General features: G+C 38.5%; 2 protein-coding genes across 2 annotated transcripts; one reads left to right on the top strand and one right to left on the bottom strand.

Annotated features, from left to right (window-relative positions):
* The first annotated feature begins 508 nt into the window (after positions 1 to 508).
* On the top strand, positions 509 to 6,135 carry LOC104101244 (endoplasmin homolog). Its single transcript, XM_009608693.4, has 15 exons — positions 509 to 666; positions 984 to 1,104; positions 1,201 to 1,354; positions 1,437 to 1,517; positions 1,619 to 1,730; positions 1,802 to 1,928; positions 2,013 to 2,151; positions 3,386 to 3,503; positions 3,731 to 3,930; positions 4,038 to 4,253; positions 4,340 to 4,505; positions 4,590 to 4,731; positions 4,828 to 4,978; positions 5,172 to 5,576; positions 5,668 to 6,135. The coding sequence occupies exons 1-15, from the start codon at positions 600 to 602 to the stop codon at positions 5,905 to 5,907; spliced, it is 2,439 nt and encodes an 812-aa protein (XP_009606988.1). The 5' UTR covers positions 509 to 599; the 3' UTR covers positions 5,908 to 6,135.
* A 1,908-nt stretch (positions 6,136 to 8,043) lies between these two features.
* On the bottom strand, positions 8,044 to 10,065 carry LOC138897985 (uncharacterized). Its single transcript, XM_070184013.1, has 4 exons — positions 9,782 to 10,065; positions 9,082 to 9,691; positions 8,429 to 8,691; positions 8,044 to 8,338 (listed from the first exon to the last, which is right to left on the bottom strand). The coding sequence occupies exons 1-4, from the start codon at positions 10,063 to 10,065 to the stop codon at positions 8,044 to 8,046; spliced, it is 1,452 nt and encodes a 483-aa protein (XP_070040114.1).
* Positions 10,066 to 12,577: the final 2,512 nt, after the last annotated feature.

Here is a 12,577-nt window from a genome sequence, read left to right as displayed (position 1 = left end):
CTTATTATAGCATGTTAGTTATCATGTTTATCGAGTTATCAATTAATGTTTGTAACAAACATTTGATAATTGTTTTGTAAGTCATTCTTTAAATAGTTTGAGACAATTATGCATGGAACTTCATTCTAGTTAAAAATATTTTCACAAGGAATGCTCGAAGGTTAAAACTATTGACTTGACTTCGCTGCATAATGTATGGTCACCACTCACCTTACATCTTTTGTACTTACCAATGAAAGAAGAACACGTGGTTCTCAGACGTAGCTGCTACGATAAGTAATTCCCTGTAATTCTATTCCATGAACCTCAACGCAGAAGATAGAAACCAGGTCTTCGTTCGCGTCGACTTGTAGAACAAAAGTTTTCTCCACGTCTCAAGAGGCGACAGGAACCAATAAAATCACGCCACGTATAGAATCACACATCTTAACCGTTGGATCGTCCACGCTGGCAAAAAGGAGATCAATTAGGAAAATGAATCTCCTAGGTGACACATACGGCGACGAGCTCACTATATATAGTCGCTCAATGGAAATGGCGCAACTTAAAGAAGCAAAATTTCAAAAGCCGCTGAGGTCTGAGAGTGAAATCCAATACAAATGAGGAAGTGGACGATCCCTTCCGTTCTGTTTCTGTTATGTCTTCTTTTCCTTCTTCCAGATCAAGGTAAACTAGGGTATTATGTTCAGCTTCCTGTAAATTTTGAGATCTCATGGAATTTTCTTGTTATATGTATGTAAGACTGCAATGTTATTTTTGAAATAGTTTATTTAGATGATAAACTAATACTGCGTATCGAGCATTGGGCAGTAAATTTGCCTTATTAGTCTTGGAGTTTATGAGGCTTTTTTAGTCCGGTGTTGCGTTGAGACATTGCTTCCATAATTATTTAAGGAATTACTTAGTTGATTGATTGATTGAATTGCTTAGTGGAGTACGGACATTACTGCTTTATTCTGAAGCATGATTTTTCCACTCACTAGGTCGGAGGATACAAGCAAATGCGGAAGCTGAATCTGACGCCCCTGTAGATCCGCCAAAGGTTGAGGAAAAGCTTGGTGCTGTTCCACATGGTTTATCCACTGATTCTGATGTCGTTAAAAGGTTTCCGAATCGTTGATTCATTTAGTTTGTTTCGCTCTGATTCATTGCCTTCAGCTTCTTTGTATGTTCATTGCTCTGAGTACTATATCATTATAGGGAATCGGAGTCTATGTCAAGGAAAACTCTCCGAGCTGATGCAGAGAAATTTGAGTTCCAAGCTGAGGTCTCTCGGCTTATGGACATCATTATCAACTCCCTTTACAGTAACAAGGACATCTTCTTGAGGGAGCTGATCTCGAATGCATCCGATGTAAGCATACTTTTAAGTCTCTGGGGATGTTCGACATTATCTGCAAATGATTTCTTCTAAGTTAATATGCTGTTAAATTCAGGCGCTGGACAAGATTAGGTTCCTGTCACTTACTGACAAGGAAGTACTTGGGGAAGGTGATAACACTGAGCTTGAGATCCAGGTTGGTGATTTGTGTCCGTTGTTTGTGTATACTCTGTTGGTTGCTAGTACAGGAAGTTGCTCTTTTAAAAGCTGTTCTGATGATTGTATTGTTTATTGCAGATTAAACTGGATAAAGAAAAGAAAATTCTTTCCATTCGTGACAGAGGTATAGGAATGACTAAGGAGGATTTAATAAAGAACTTGGGAACTATAGCTAAATCTGGAACTTCAGGTAATCTATCTGGTGGATATGAGATTTGTGGTGTTCTCTTTACTGTTCACTAATTTGTTATTGCTCAACAGCCTTTGTTGAGAAGATGCAGACAAGTGGAGACCTTAATCTGATTGGACAATTTGGTGTTGGGTTTTACTCGGTCTATCTTGTAGCTGACTATGTTGAGGTCATCAGCAAGCATAACGATGACAAACAGTATGTTCTTGTTTGAATGTGTTGATTAATGACAATTCATGTAATGGGAATGTTGTTAGTGATTTAACAAATTTCTGCATTCAGATATGTCTGGGAGTCGAAGGCTGATGGGGCATTTGCCATTTCTGAGGATGTATGGAATGAACCTCTTGGTCGTGGAACCGAAATTAGATTGCACCTCAGAGATGAAGCAGGAGAATATTTGGACGAGTACAAACTGAAGGTGTGTCTGATAGATACTTCCCAAGGAGACTCTTTTCATATATCATGAATTGGTGCATGCCAACACTTTAATATTTCACCAGTCATTTAGAGTAATTTTTATTTTTCATTCTAATATTGATTTTGGCATAGTAGGTAATAATATATTATAATGCTGAAATAAATGGAAATAAACAATCTTAACCTTTTGTGCCTTGGTATTGATTTATCAATTCCTTTTTGTCCCACATTATCCATTAGACCTTTGTATAAGGTAAATAGTTTTATTAACATTTGGGGGAACCCCTTGTACAAGCTGTATACCAAAAAAAGAGAACCTACACCAAAATATGGTTCTCAACAAACGAGATCCAATCTTATATACAATTAGGGACCTCATGAGCACACCAAAAAGAAACTAGAAACAAAAGACTACTTTGCAATTTTATAAACTCTTGTTCCACTCCTTCAAATGCCTTTCTATTTCTCTCTTTCCAAATAACCCACATGATTGCTAAGGGGGCAACACTCCATGTCCTTAGACTTTCTTCCCACTTCTATGAGCCCAACTATGCAGCACTTCCTTCACTGAACCCGCACATCATCCGCTAGATTATATTCTATTGCAGACTAGAAGTAAATACTTTCCAAAATTGAGGAACATAACGAAGACCAGGGCAGTAAAAGGGCTGCAAACGTTTGTGACCCATTGATTTGAAGCTAGTTCTAGGTTGTTTTCTTATATGAATTTTTCTGCTCCCCCTTAGGATTATTTTATTATTTGGACCTTTGATTGAAAGGGTGCAGTCTAACAGAAGAAACAACAGGACCAATTACTTGATATTCCATAAGTCTTGTATTACAGTGGTTGAGAATGAGATGATTAAGCTTATGGATGAATTGCTAACTAAAAGTAAAAGTCTGTGATATTTGGGCTGTTTCTGTTTTAGCATATTCAATCTTGTGCTTGTGTGTCTGTGTGGAGGTACCGTAAATTTTTGTAGTTAGAAAAAAAAGCCCAAATTGTTGTTCTGTTGACTAAGTTTTTGGATTCTTACATTTTGGTACTTGTCATCAGCATCTATCCTGAATATTCTCTACTCCAAATTTGATTATTTTCCAGTTCAAGTTACCAGATTAAATTGAAAATAAGAGTTTCTATGGACATACTTTCTGTTTCTAAAATAATATTATGTTTCTGAAGCTTCTGTTGAGGTTCTCTACATTGCTTAATGCATGGGTTACCTTGTATTCAGGACCTGGTGAAGAAATACTCTGAATTCATCAACTTCCCTATAAATCTTTGGGCAAGCAAAGAGGTTGAGAAGGAGGTTCCTGTCGATGGAGACGAGTCAAGTGATGAAGAGGAAACATGTATGCGTGATTCATCCTACTTGGCTTGCCAAGTTTATTCAGTGTTAACGAAGTCGGAACTTGTAGTGAATGTGTTTAATGCATATTTTAAGACCTGTTCCCTGCTCGGAGAAATTGTTTGAGGTTTTGGGGGTGTGGGGGGTGTGGTAGGTTGCTAGATGAATTAAAGTTTACCCCCTCATCTTTTAATCTTATGCGACCTCATAGTCTTTCAATGTTGTGAACAGCTGAAACCAGCCCTTCTGAAGAAGAAGGAGATGAAGATGATTCTGAGAAGCCAGAAGATGAGAAAAAGCCTAAAACTAAGAAAGTGAAGGAAACCACTTATGAGTGGGAGCTTTTGAATGATGTGAAAGCTATATGGCTTCGGAATCCAAAGGAGGTGACAGAGGAAGAGTATACGAAATTCTATCACTCACTTGCAAAGGTAAATTGCTACTTACATACTTTCTTCCACTTGAAATGCAGTGAGAAGAGTAGAAAACTTTTGTGAACTCTCTTATCATTTGCTAAATTCTTGTATTATTTTGCCAGGACTTCAGTGATGAGAAGCCCTTTGCTTGGAGTCACTTTAATGCTGAAGGTGATGTTGAGTTCAAGGCTGTACTGTTTGTCCCTCCTAAGGCTCCTCAAGATTTATATGAAAGCTACTACAACTCCAAGAAATCCAACTTGAAGTTATATGTCAGACGGGTCTTTATCTCTGATGAATTTGACGAATTGCTGCCCAAGTACTTGAGTTTCCTAATGGTAGTTCTTGTTACTCTAGAACTTCACTGTTTATATTACGTATGGGCCAAGAGTTTCTAACGCCATTTTGTTTGACATTATGCTAGGGTCTTGTTGATTCTGACACCTTACCCCTCAATGTCTCAAGAGAAATGCTTCAGCAGCACAGCAGCTTGAAGACAATTAAGAAGAAACTCATCCGCAAGGCCCTTGACATGATACGCAAGATTGCTGATGAGGATCCTGATGAATCTAACGACAAGGATAAGAAAGGTTAGTTTATATCTCTGAACAATCCATTGCCTAAGAGATTGAATTTCTCATTTCCTCTTTTCTGAGTTTCTCATGACGTTACAGATGTCGAAGAATCCAGTGCAGACAACGAGAAGAAAGGTCAATACACAAAGTTTTGGAATGAATTTGGAAAGTCAGTAAAACTTGGTATCATAGAAGATGCAACTAACAGAAATCGCTTGGCTAAGCTCCTCCGATTTGAGACGTATGCTCTGTGTCTTAAGAGTAATTCTTTGATGAGATTGTTAAGTCAAATCAGGGTGACTGATCCCTTGTCGTCTTAATATTTTCTCGTTTACAGCTCAAAATCAGATGGTAAACTAACTTCCCTAGATCAGTACATCTCAAGGATGAAGGCTGGACAGAAGGATATCTTCTATATAACTGGAGCTAGCAAAGAGCAGTTGGAGAAATCACCATTCCTTGAGAGGCTAACTAAGAAAAATTATGAGGTATGAGTCTTTCTTAAGATTGCATGGGAAAGCTGCATAACAAAATAGTAGTTTATTTTAACAGAAAGTATTAGTCATCTTTTCTTGCATTGTGAGTTTGACTATGTTCCTTGTCTTTGATATTTAAATTCTCTTATAAATGCATTTATCATGTCTGCTCTAAAGATTCATTTGCTAAGTTTCCCTTGTTTAGGTAATTTTCTTCACGGATCCCGTAGATGAATACCTGATGCAGTACCTTATGGACTATGAAGACAATAAGTTCCAAAATGTATCCAAAGAGGGCCTGAAACTGGGCAAGGATTCAAAAGCCAAAGAGCTCAAGGAGTCATTTAAGGAGCTAACCAAATGGTGGAAGGGTGCTCTTGCTAGTGACAATGTAGACGATGTCAAGATTAGTAACCGTTTGGCCGACACCCCTTGTGTAGTTGTGACATCGAAATACGGTTGGAGTGCCAATATGGAAAGAATCATGCAGTCACAAACTCTGTCAGATGCAAACAAGCAGGCGTATATGCGGGGGAAAAGGGTGCTTGAGATCAACCCTAGGCACCCAATTATCAAGGAGCTTCGGGATAGAGTAATCAAGGACCCTGAGGTACACTTGATTTTATCTCTACACATGTGATCAAACGATAAATGTTATAGAAATGGCTAACTGTTACTAATTTCATTAACTTGGTTTACAGGATGAGAGCGTGAAGCAAACGGCTCAGCTGATGTACCAGACAGCATTACTGGAGAGTGGTTTCCTGCTCAATGACCCAAAGGATTTTGCCTCCCGCATCTACAGCTCAGTTAAGAGCAGTTTAAATGTCAGCCCTGATGCAACAGTCGAGGAAGAAGAGGATATTGAGGAACCTGAAGCTGAAACTGATGACAAGGAAGCTGCTGCCAAAGATGATTCTGATGCGAAGGACGAATTATAGATTAGTCTTGACGAATGCCCTTTCTCTGGAGAAAACTACGTAGAAGTCACATGCTATATACAAAGCGCATGTGGATAATTTAGGTTTCAGATTGTTAGTCCATAGGTTAATGTTAAAAGTACCAGGATTTTTGTCTGTCTTGCATTTTCACGGATTTGTGTATGAGAACGTTGCTGAGTTTTCTGCAACATAATATAATTTGCGATCCTCTTTTTTTCTTCCTTTTTACCTCAAATCTCCAATATGCACCATCTAGGTTTCAAGCCTAGTCCACGGAGGAGCTCTTTGTTGGTTTTTAGCTTTGAATGCTACCTAAAATCACAATTATTGTAGGTCTACTAAAAGTTTCATAGCGTATTAGTTATTTTTTTTTTGATAAGAGGGGAAACTCGCGGTCGCTACAATCTTTGATACAGCTTCTGCTCTTCGGGTGAGCACTCTGTGGTGAGCACACTTTGTGCGCACTGGGTAAACCTCCCCCTGTGTAATAGCCTACAAACCACACAGGGGATGTAAACTGCACTAGGCAAGCCCTGTGCGACAGGTTCAACTCAGAAGATATTGAGGGGGGATTAGATCCCAAGTCATCTGTATGGATAACCACCCTCCAAACCAACTGGGCAAACCCGAAGAGTTGCGTATTAGTTATTTTGAACTGCAATAAAAAAGTGTTTTTGAATCCCTCGAAATCATCAGTGAGTTTTATCTTAGAAGTGTCATATTATACAATTATTATGACCAAAGTTAATATATTTAACGTTAAGCGCGATGATTGGCAATATGACAATTGAATATTGTTAAAAGGGGAAATGGAGCTGGGTTAGAGAGTGAGAGCTTGAGTCGGTTACAAAGAGAAAGAGAGAGAAAATCTCAATTTCATTTCTTCAATCTTAATTACAATGTGTATATATATGCCTATTTATACAACTCACTAGCTAGCTAACTTAACTATCTTCTAACATAGTCCTTAGCTAACTAATTATGTAACTAACTAAGTACTACTCTATATCCATTAAGTACAACTATCACAACTACTAATATTTTCTACACTCCCCCTCAAGTGGGGTGATGAAATACATTGATCATCCCCAACTTGCATAACATTTCACTGTGCAGTTGTTTCCCAAAACCTTAGATAGAATGTCTGTAACTTGCTCTTTGCTGGCAACATGTTCTGTCTTGACCCCTGATGCAGTTTTTCCCGAATGAAATGACAGTCTATCTCTATGTGTTTGATACGCTCATGGTACATGGGATGCGATGTTATTTGAAGAGTTGCCTTGTTATCACAAAATAACTCCATTGGTAGATCAACCTCCATTCCCAGTTCCTCCAACAGCCCATGCAACCAAACCAGCTCTACTACTGTGGTTGCCATACTCCTATACTCAGCCTCACCTGAGCTTCTTGATTCTGTGCTCTGCTTCTTGGACCTCCAGGAAATTAGTGATTCTCCCAGCTTTATGCAATCCCAGTGACAGACTTTCTAGACACCATACAAGATACCCAATCAACATCACAAAAGGCAGTGATCTTCCTGGACTTGTTGTTGCTCATCAGAAGTCCTAGGCCTGGCTGGCTTTTCAGATATTTAACCACCCTTAATGCAGCTTCATAGTGTGACTCTTTTAGAGCATGCATAAACTGACTCAATGTTTGGACTGCAAAGGATATGTCTGGTCGTGTGATTGCCAGGTAGAGTAGTCTTCCCATCAACCTCTGATAAGGTCTTCTATCTTCCATCTCTTTATCAGTGTCAAGTTCAAACAATTTGTCATACTCCAAACTAGTGAACTTCTGATTCTGCTCCAAAGGGGTTATAGCTGGCTTTCCTCCCCCTAAGCCATATTCTGATATCAACTCTAGAGCATATTTTCTCTGGTTCATGAGTATGCCTTTGGATGACTTGGCAAACTCTTCCCAAGAAATACTTCAACTCACCCGAGTCTTTCATTTTGAAGTTGTTATTAAGGATGTGCTTGGCCTCTTGTATCAGCTTGATGTCACTACCAGTAATAAGCAAGTCATCAACATACACTAATATTATGACAATGTGTGTATCCTACCTTTTAGTAAATAGGGAATAATCTAACTTGCTTTGAGTAAAATCTGAATTGATAAGAGCAGTGGTAAGCTTCAAATTCCATTGCCTACTTGCTTGTTTGAGGCCATATAGTGATTTGAGGAGCTTGCAAACCTTATTCTCCCCTGGCTACTAAATCCCTGTGGCAAGGACATGTAGACTTCCTCAAACAAGTATCCCTGAAGGAAGGCATTGTAGACATCCATCTGGTAGAGTGGCCAATTATGCTGAGCAGCCAAAGACACAACACATCTGACAGTCACAATCTTCACTACAGGAGAGAAGGTGCCATGGTAATCCAGACCCTCATGTTGGGTAAAGTCTTTGGCCACTAATCTGGCCTTATACCTTTCAACACTACCATTTGCCTTATACTTCACCTTATACACCCACTTACATCCAATGGGTATTTTACCTGTAGGCAAATCGACCACTTACCATGTATGATTGTCAGTGAGGGCCTCAATCTCAAGCTTCATAGCCTGAATCCAGAACTTTAGAGGTGCATTAGCTTGAAACCTGAGTGCCATTGCCATCTCAAGCAAGTGCCTGTATTTTCTCTCAGCTACCCCATTCTGTTGAGGGGTATGAACATATGAACTTTGATGCACCACTCCAAGAGAAGTAAAAAGAGTGTTACATTGAGAATTGCAAAGTTCAAGTCTATTGTCTGATCTAATGGTCTTGATAGAAGCAGAAAACTGAATTTTAATCAAGGCAAAGAAATTTCTGAGTAAAACAATGACATCACTTTTCATTCTCATCAAATAAACCCAAGTCATTCTAGAATAGTCATAAACAATAGTAAGAAAATATCTATAACCGTTGTAAGTACATTGTCTATATGGACCCCACACATCCATATGTACAAGTTCAAAAGGAGAGACAACTTTAGAAGTACTAGTAGGAAATGGAAACCTAGTTTGTCTTACCAAAGGACAAATTGTACAAGACAAAGACTCTTTATTGAACAAATGACTTTGTAAGAAAGGAAGTTTTTGAAGAACAGCAGCTGGTGCATGACCAAATCTCTAGTGCCACACTGAGAATTGATGAGATTGAGCAGAAGAGAAGCAATGTTGTGAAGATACAGGGAAGACTGGAGTACAGGGAACATGTGCTTTGACAGGTGATAGCTTCTTGGTAGGTTGAAGTAAGTATAGACCATCCTTCTCCTTACCAATCCCCTTCACCTTGCTAGTGCAAAGATCTTGGAAGATGCAGAAATCAGGATAAAAATCCACACAACATTGCAGTTGTTTGGTCAGTTTTGAGATAGACAAAAGATTATATTTGAAAAGAGGAACATAGAGGACATTTGTTAGTTCATCATTAAACAGTAAAACTGAACCAACATGTGTAACAGAGGTCACATGACCATTTGGTAAATGAATTTTGTTGGCATTAGGTGTAATTAGTTCAAGATTTAGCAAAATATTCAAGCTAGAAACCATATGATTTGTTGCCCCTGTGTCAACCACCCATGGAATGAATTCAGTGCCTTCAGATAAACTAACATTAGAGCAATTAGATATATCTGCCATATTAGCAACTTCTTCCTGTGAGGGTACTGTCTTATTGATCAGCTGTAGGATCTGTTGATGTTGTTCAGGAGTGAAAGTAGGCATTGGCATGTAATGAGTAGATGGCTGAGCAGGACTATTGGAGCATGATGTATCTGAGTGCCCCAAGTAATTGGCACTGCTGATTGAAAGTCCTTTGTTATTAGTTCCAAACTGTTATGGCCTCTCAAAACTTTTCTTCCTGTTAGCCTTAAAATTAGGTGGATACCCAACCAATTTGTAGCAATTCTCCCTTTTATGTCCTTTCATATTGCAATAATCACAGTATAATCCGTTTGGTTTCTTAAACATGTTGTTCTGCATAGCAGCAAGAGCTGTAGGATCATTCAAATCCAGGTTTGGTAATGGCTGAGCACACGGTGTTATCATATTTGACTTCATTCGTTGGCTTTCATCTTGCATGAGCATATTGTAGGCTTTGTTCAATGATGGACTTGGAACTGTCATCAAAATCTGGCTGCGTGACTGTGCATAAGTCTCATTTAAGCCCATTAAAAATTGCATTAACTTCTGTTATTCCATATGATTTCATAAGCCTTGTCACTCCCAAGCAGTGGAACTAATGAAAGGTATTTATCCCAAATGTTACGCATCTTAGAGAAGTACTCAGATATAGTAGAAGTTCCCTGTGTCATTGTGTAGATTTCCATATGTAGCTGATAAACTCGTGTAAGATTTCTTTTATCAAAACGCTCTTTCAAGTCCATCCAAACCTTATGAGCATTAGATGAATACATCAATCCATTTCCTAGTTCCCTTGATACTGAATTGGTGATCCATGACAGGACAAAAGTATTGCACCTATCCCATTCATGTACTAGGTCTCCTCTATAATGTTCCTTACGACAGCTACCATCAATAAACCCTAGTTTATTTTTTGCTAACAATGCAACCTTCGTAGAATTACTCCATGCAATGTAATTTTCTATACCAGTTAACTGTTGAGGGATTAGGATACAACCTAGAGTATCAGATGGATGTAGATACAGAGGATTACTTGGGTGAATGTCGGTGAATCGTTCGATCGAATCTCCAGCTGTAGGTGCTGAATCTTCAGTGTTAGTCGAAATTTGTGCAAAGCGATTTGCAATTGCAGCTACAAAGAGCTTAAGATTCCATAAATTGAACTAACTTTTGGGTCAGAAAAGAAAAAAACACCAAAAAAACTTATGAAGAAAGAAAAAGCTTTGAACAACACAACAATGGCAGAAATTAGGGTTTGCTGTGCTCCGAAAATCATTCTCTGCTCACCGATTGTTCTCAATTGCTCATTCTTCAGCTCAAAATTCCACCGATCGGTGGCTCTGATACCATGTTAAAAGGGAAAATAGAGTTGGGTTAGAGAGTGAGAGTTTGAGTCGGTTACAGAGAGAAGGAGAGAAAAAATCTCAATTTCATTTCTTCAATCTTAATTACAATGTGTATATACATGCCTATTTATACAACTCACTAACTAGCTAACTTAACTATCTTCTAACATAGTCCTTAGCTAATTAATTATGTAATTAACTAAGTACTACTCTATATCTATTAAGTAATCTGTAGCTTTTTACAGATTTGTTTGTAGTTTTATGTCCTTTTTACATGCGATTGTATTTTACACATAAGAGACCCGAAAATAACATATAAAACATCTTTGCATGGTAATTTTTATTTTTTTAAATTGTAAGTAGGCACAAGAGACAATTTTCTCAACTGATTCTTTTAATGTTTACAATGATATTTCAAAAGAAAAAACCAAGACACTATTCTTTCTTCTTGATTATGTGAGCACTGCGATAAACTCTTAATTACACATAATATAATTGTATACGGTTAAAATCGAGCCCACCCAATTTTTTTATTTGACCGGGACCAGGGAGCTGCATCGAAGGTCGGCCCCGTAGTGGATCAGACCAAGGTACGAGGAAAAAGTACCAAGTTCGGGATTCAAAATACTTGTCGAGATCGAGGCCAGCAACGATCGAGACCGAATAAGAAAGGCATCGATCAAGATCAAAGATAACATAATAACAGAAAGATGAAATATCTGTGACTGGTCGAAGATCATGGCGAAAATCTCGGAACAAATCAAATTAGGAACGGTTAATTAGCTAATCATGTGATTTTCTTCTGTAATTAGAGTTATACCATAAGTAGAATTCCTCTACTATATAAAGGAGAGTATTAACCATTTGTAAGGACACATTGTTCTCGCATAAAAAAGCCAATATAACGCGCTTATACTTTCTTGTTCATCAACTTGCTTTATTTATAACTGTTTTGGTATCAATCGGTTCGAGGGGACCCTAGCTCGAGGGTTGAATCCTGTTTCAAAACTGGTTCGCTTTAATTTATAGTTCATTTATGTTATTAATCTTCATATTTATCAATTGGTATTGAGTAAAGTCACGTGTCCTTAGAACCACATTATATGGTCAATTGTTATCCAATTTTAAGGATAAACAGTTTGGCGCCCGCTTTGGGGCTAAGGATAATAGTGATTGCTTAATACTGATTCCGATAACACAAACTGCTTTACACTTGTTCTCATAAGAATCTTTGTTTTTAGGATAAACATGTCAAACTCACAAGCAGCGCCTACAAACGGTGACAACGATCTTGGATTTCACGGAAAAATGACAATATAGTCGCCCCAGGAATCGAGGAGCCTCAGGCTGACCTCAAGGGAGTACCAATTGCAAATCCCGTCGATATCAGTTCACATGTCGCCCTAAATGCAAATTTGGGCGTTGATCCCGAAGGTAGCATATGCAGGGAAGTTCGATCAGGTGGTCGAGGTACACAGGGCGGAGAAGATGGTGGAGTTAGCCTCCAATTGATATTCAAAATATTACAAGCTCAACAAGCCATTATAGCACAACTAAAAAATCAGCACCGAACACCGAGTAGGATCAAACCAGAAGTCGTCCATAGGACCGAGCCTGTGCCGGAAAGGTCGAACACCAACGAATCGAGGACTGACCCGCCATAATAAAAATGCTCGAAGAGCTCACTAAATAGT

The sequence above is a fragment of the Nicotiana tomentosiformis genome, chromosome 8 (assembly GCF_000390325.3).
Source record: "Nicotiana tomentosiformis chromosome 8, ASM39032v3, whole genome shotgun sequence".
Taxonomy (NCBI): domain Eukaryota; kingdom Viridiplantae; phylum Streptophyta; class Magnoliopsida; order Solanales; family Solanaceae; genus Nicotiana; species Nicotiana tomentosiformis.
This window is presented reverse-complemented; position numbering and strand designations above follow the sequence as displayed.

What these genes read in the sequence shown, in the direction of transcription:
- LOC104101244 (XM_009608693.4), top strand. Translation starts at nt 600, where the DNA reads ATGAGGAAGTGGACGATCCCTTCCGTTCTGTTTCTGTTATGTCTTCTT. An exon ending in TGGACGAGTACAAACTGAAG is followed by an intron (nt 2,152 to 3,385) that starts GTGTGTCTGATA and finishes CCTTGTATTCAG; the next exon opens with GACCTGGTGAAGAAATACTC. An exon ending in AAGCTCCTCCGATTTGAGAC is followed by an intron (nt 4,732 to 4,827) that starts GTATGCTCTGTG and finishes TCTCGTTTACAG; the next exon opens with CTCAAAATCAGATGGTAAAC.
- LOC138897985 (XM_070184013.1), bottom strand. Translation starts at nt 10,065, where the DNA reads ATGGGCTTAAATGAGACTTATGCACAGTCACGCAGCCAGATTTTGATG. An exon ending in CCTGTACTCCAGTCTTCCCT is followed by an intron (nt 8,692 to 9,081) that starts GTATCTTCACAA and finishes ATTAAAATTCAG; the next exon opens with TTTTCTGCTTCTATCAAGAC. An exon ending in CTCACTGACAATCATACATG is followed by an intron (nt 8,339 to 8,428) that starts GTAAGTGGTCGA and finishes TAGTGTTGAAAG; the next exon opens with GTATAAGGCCAGATTAGTGG.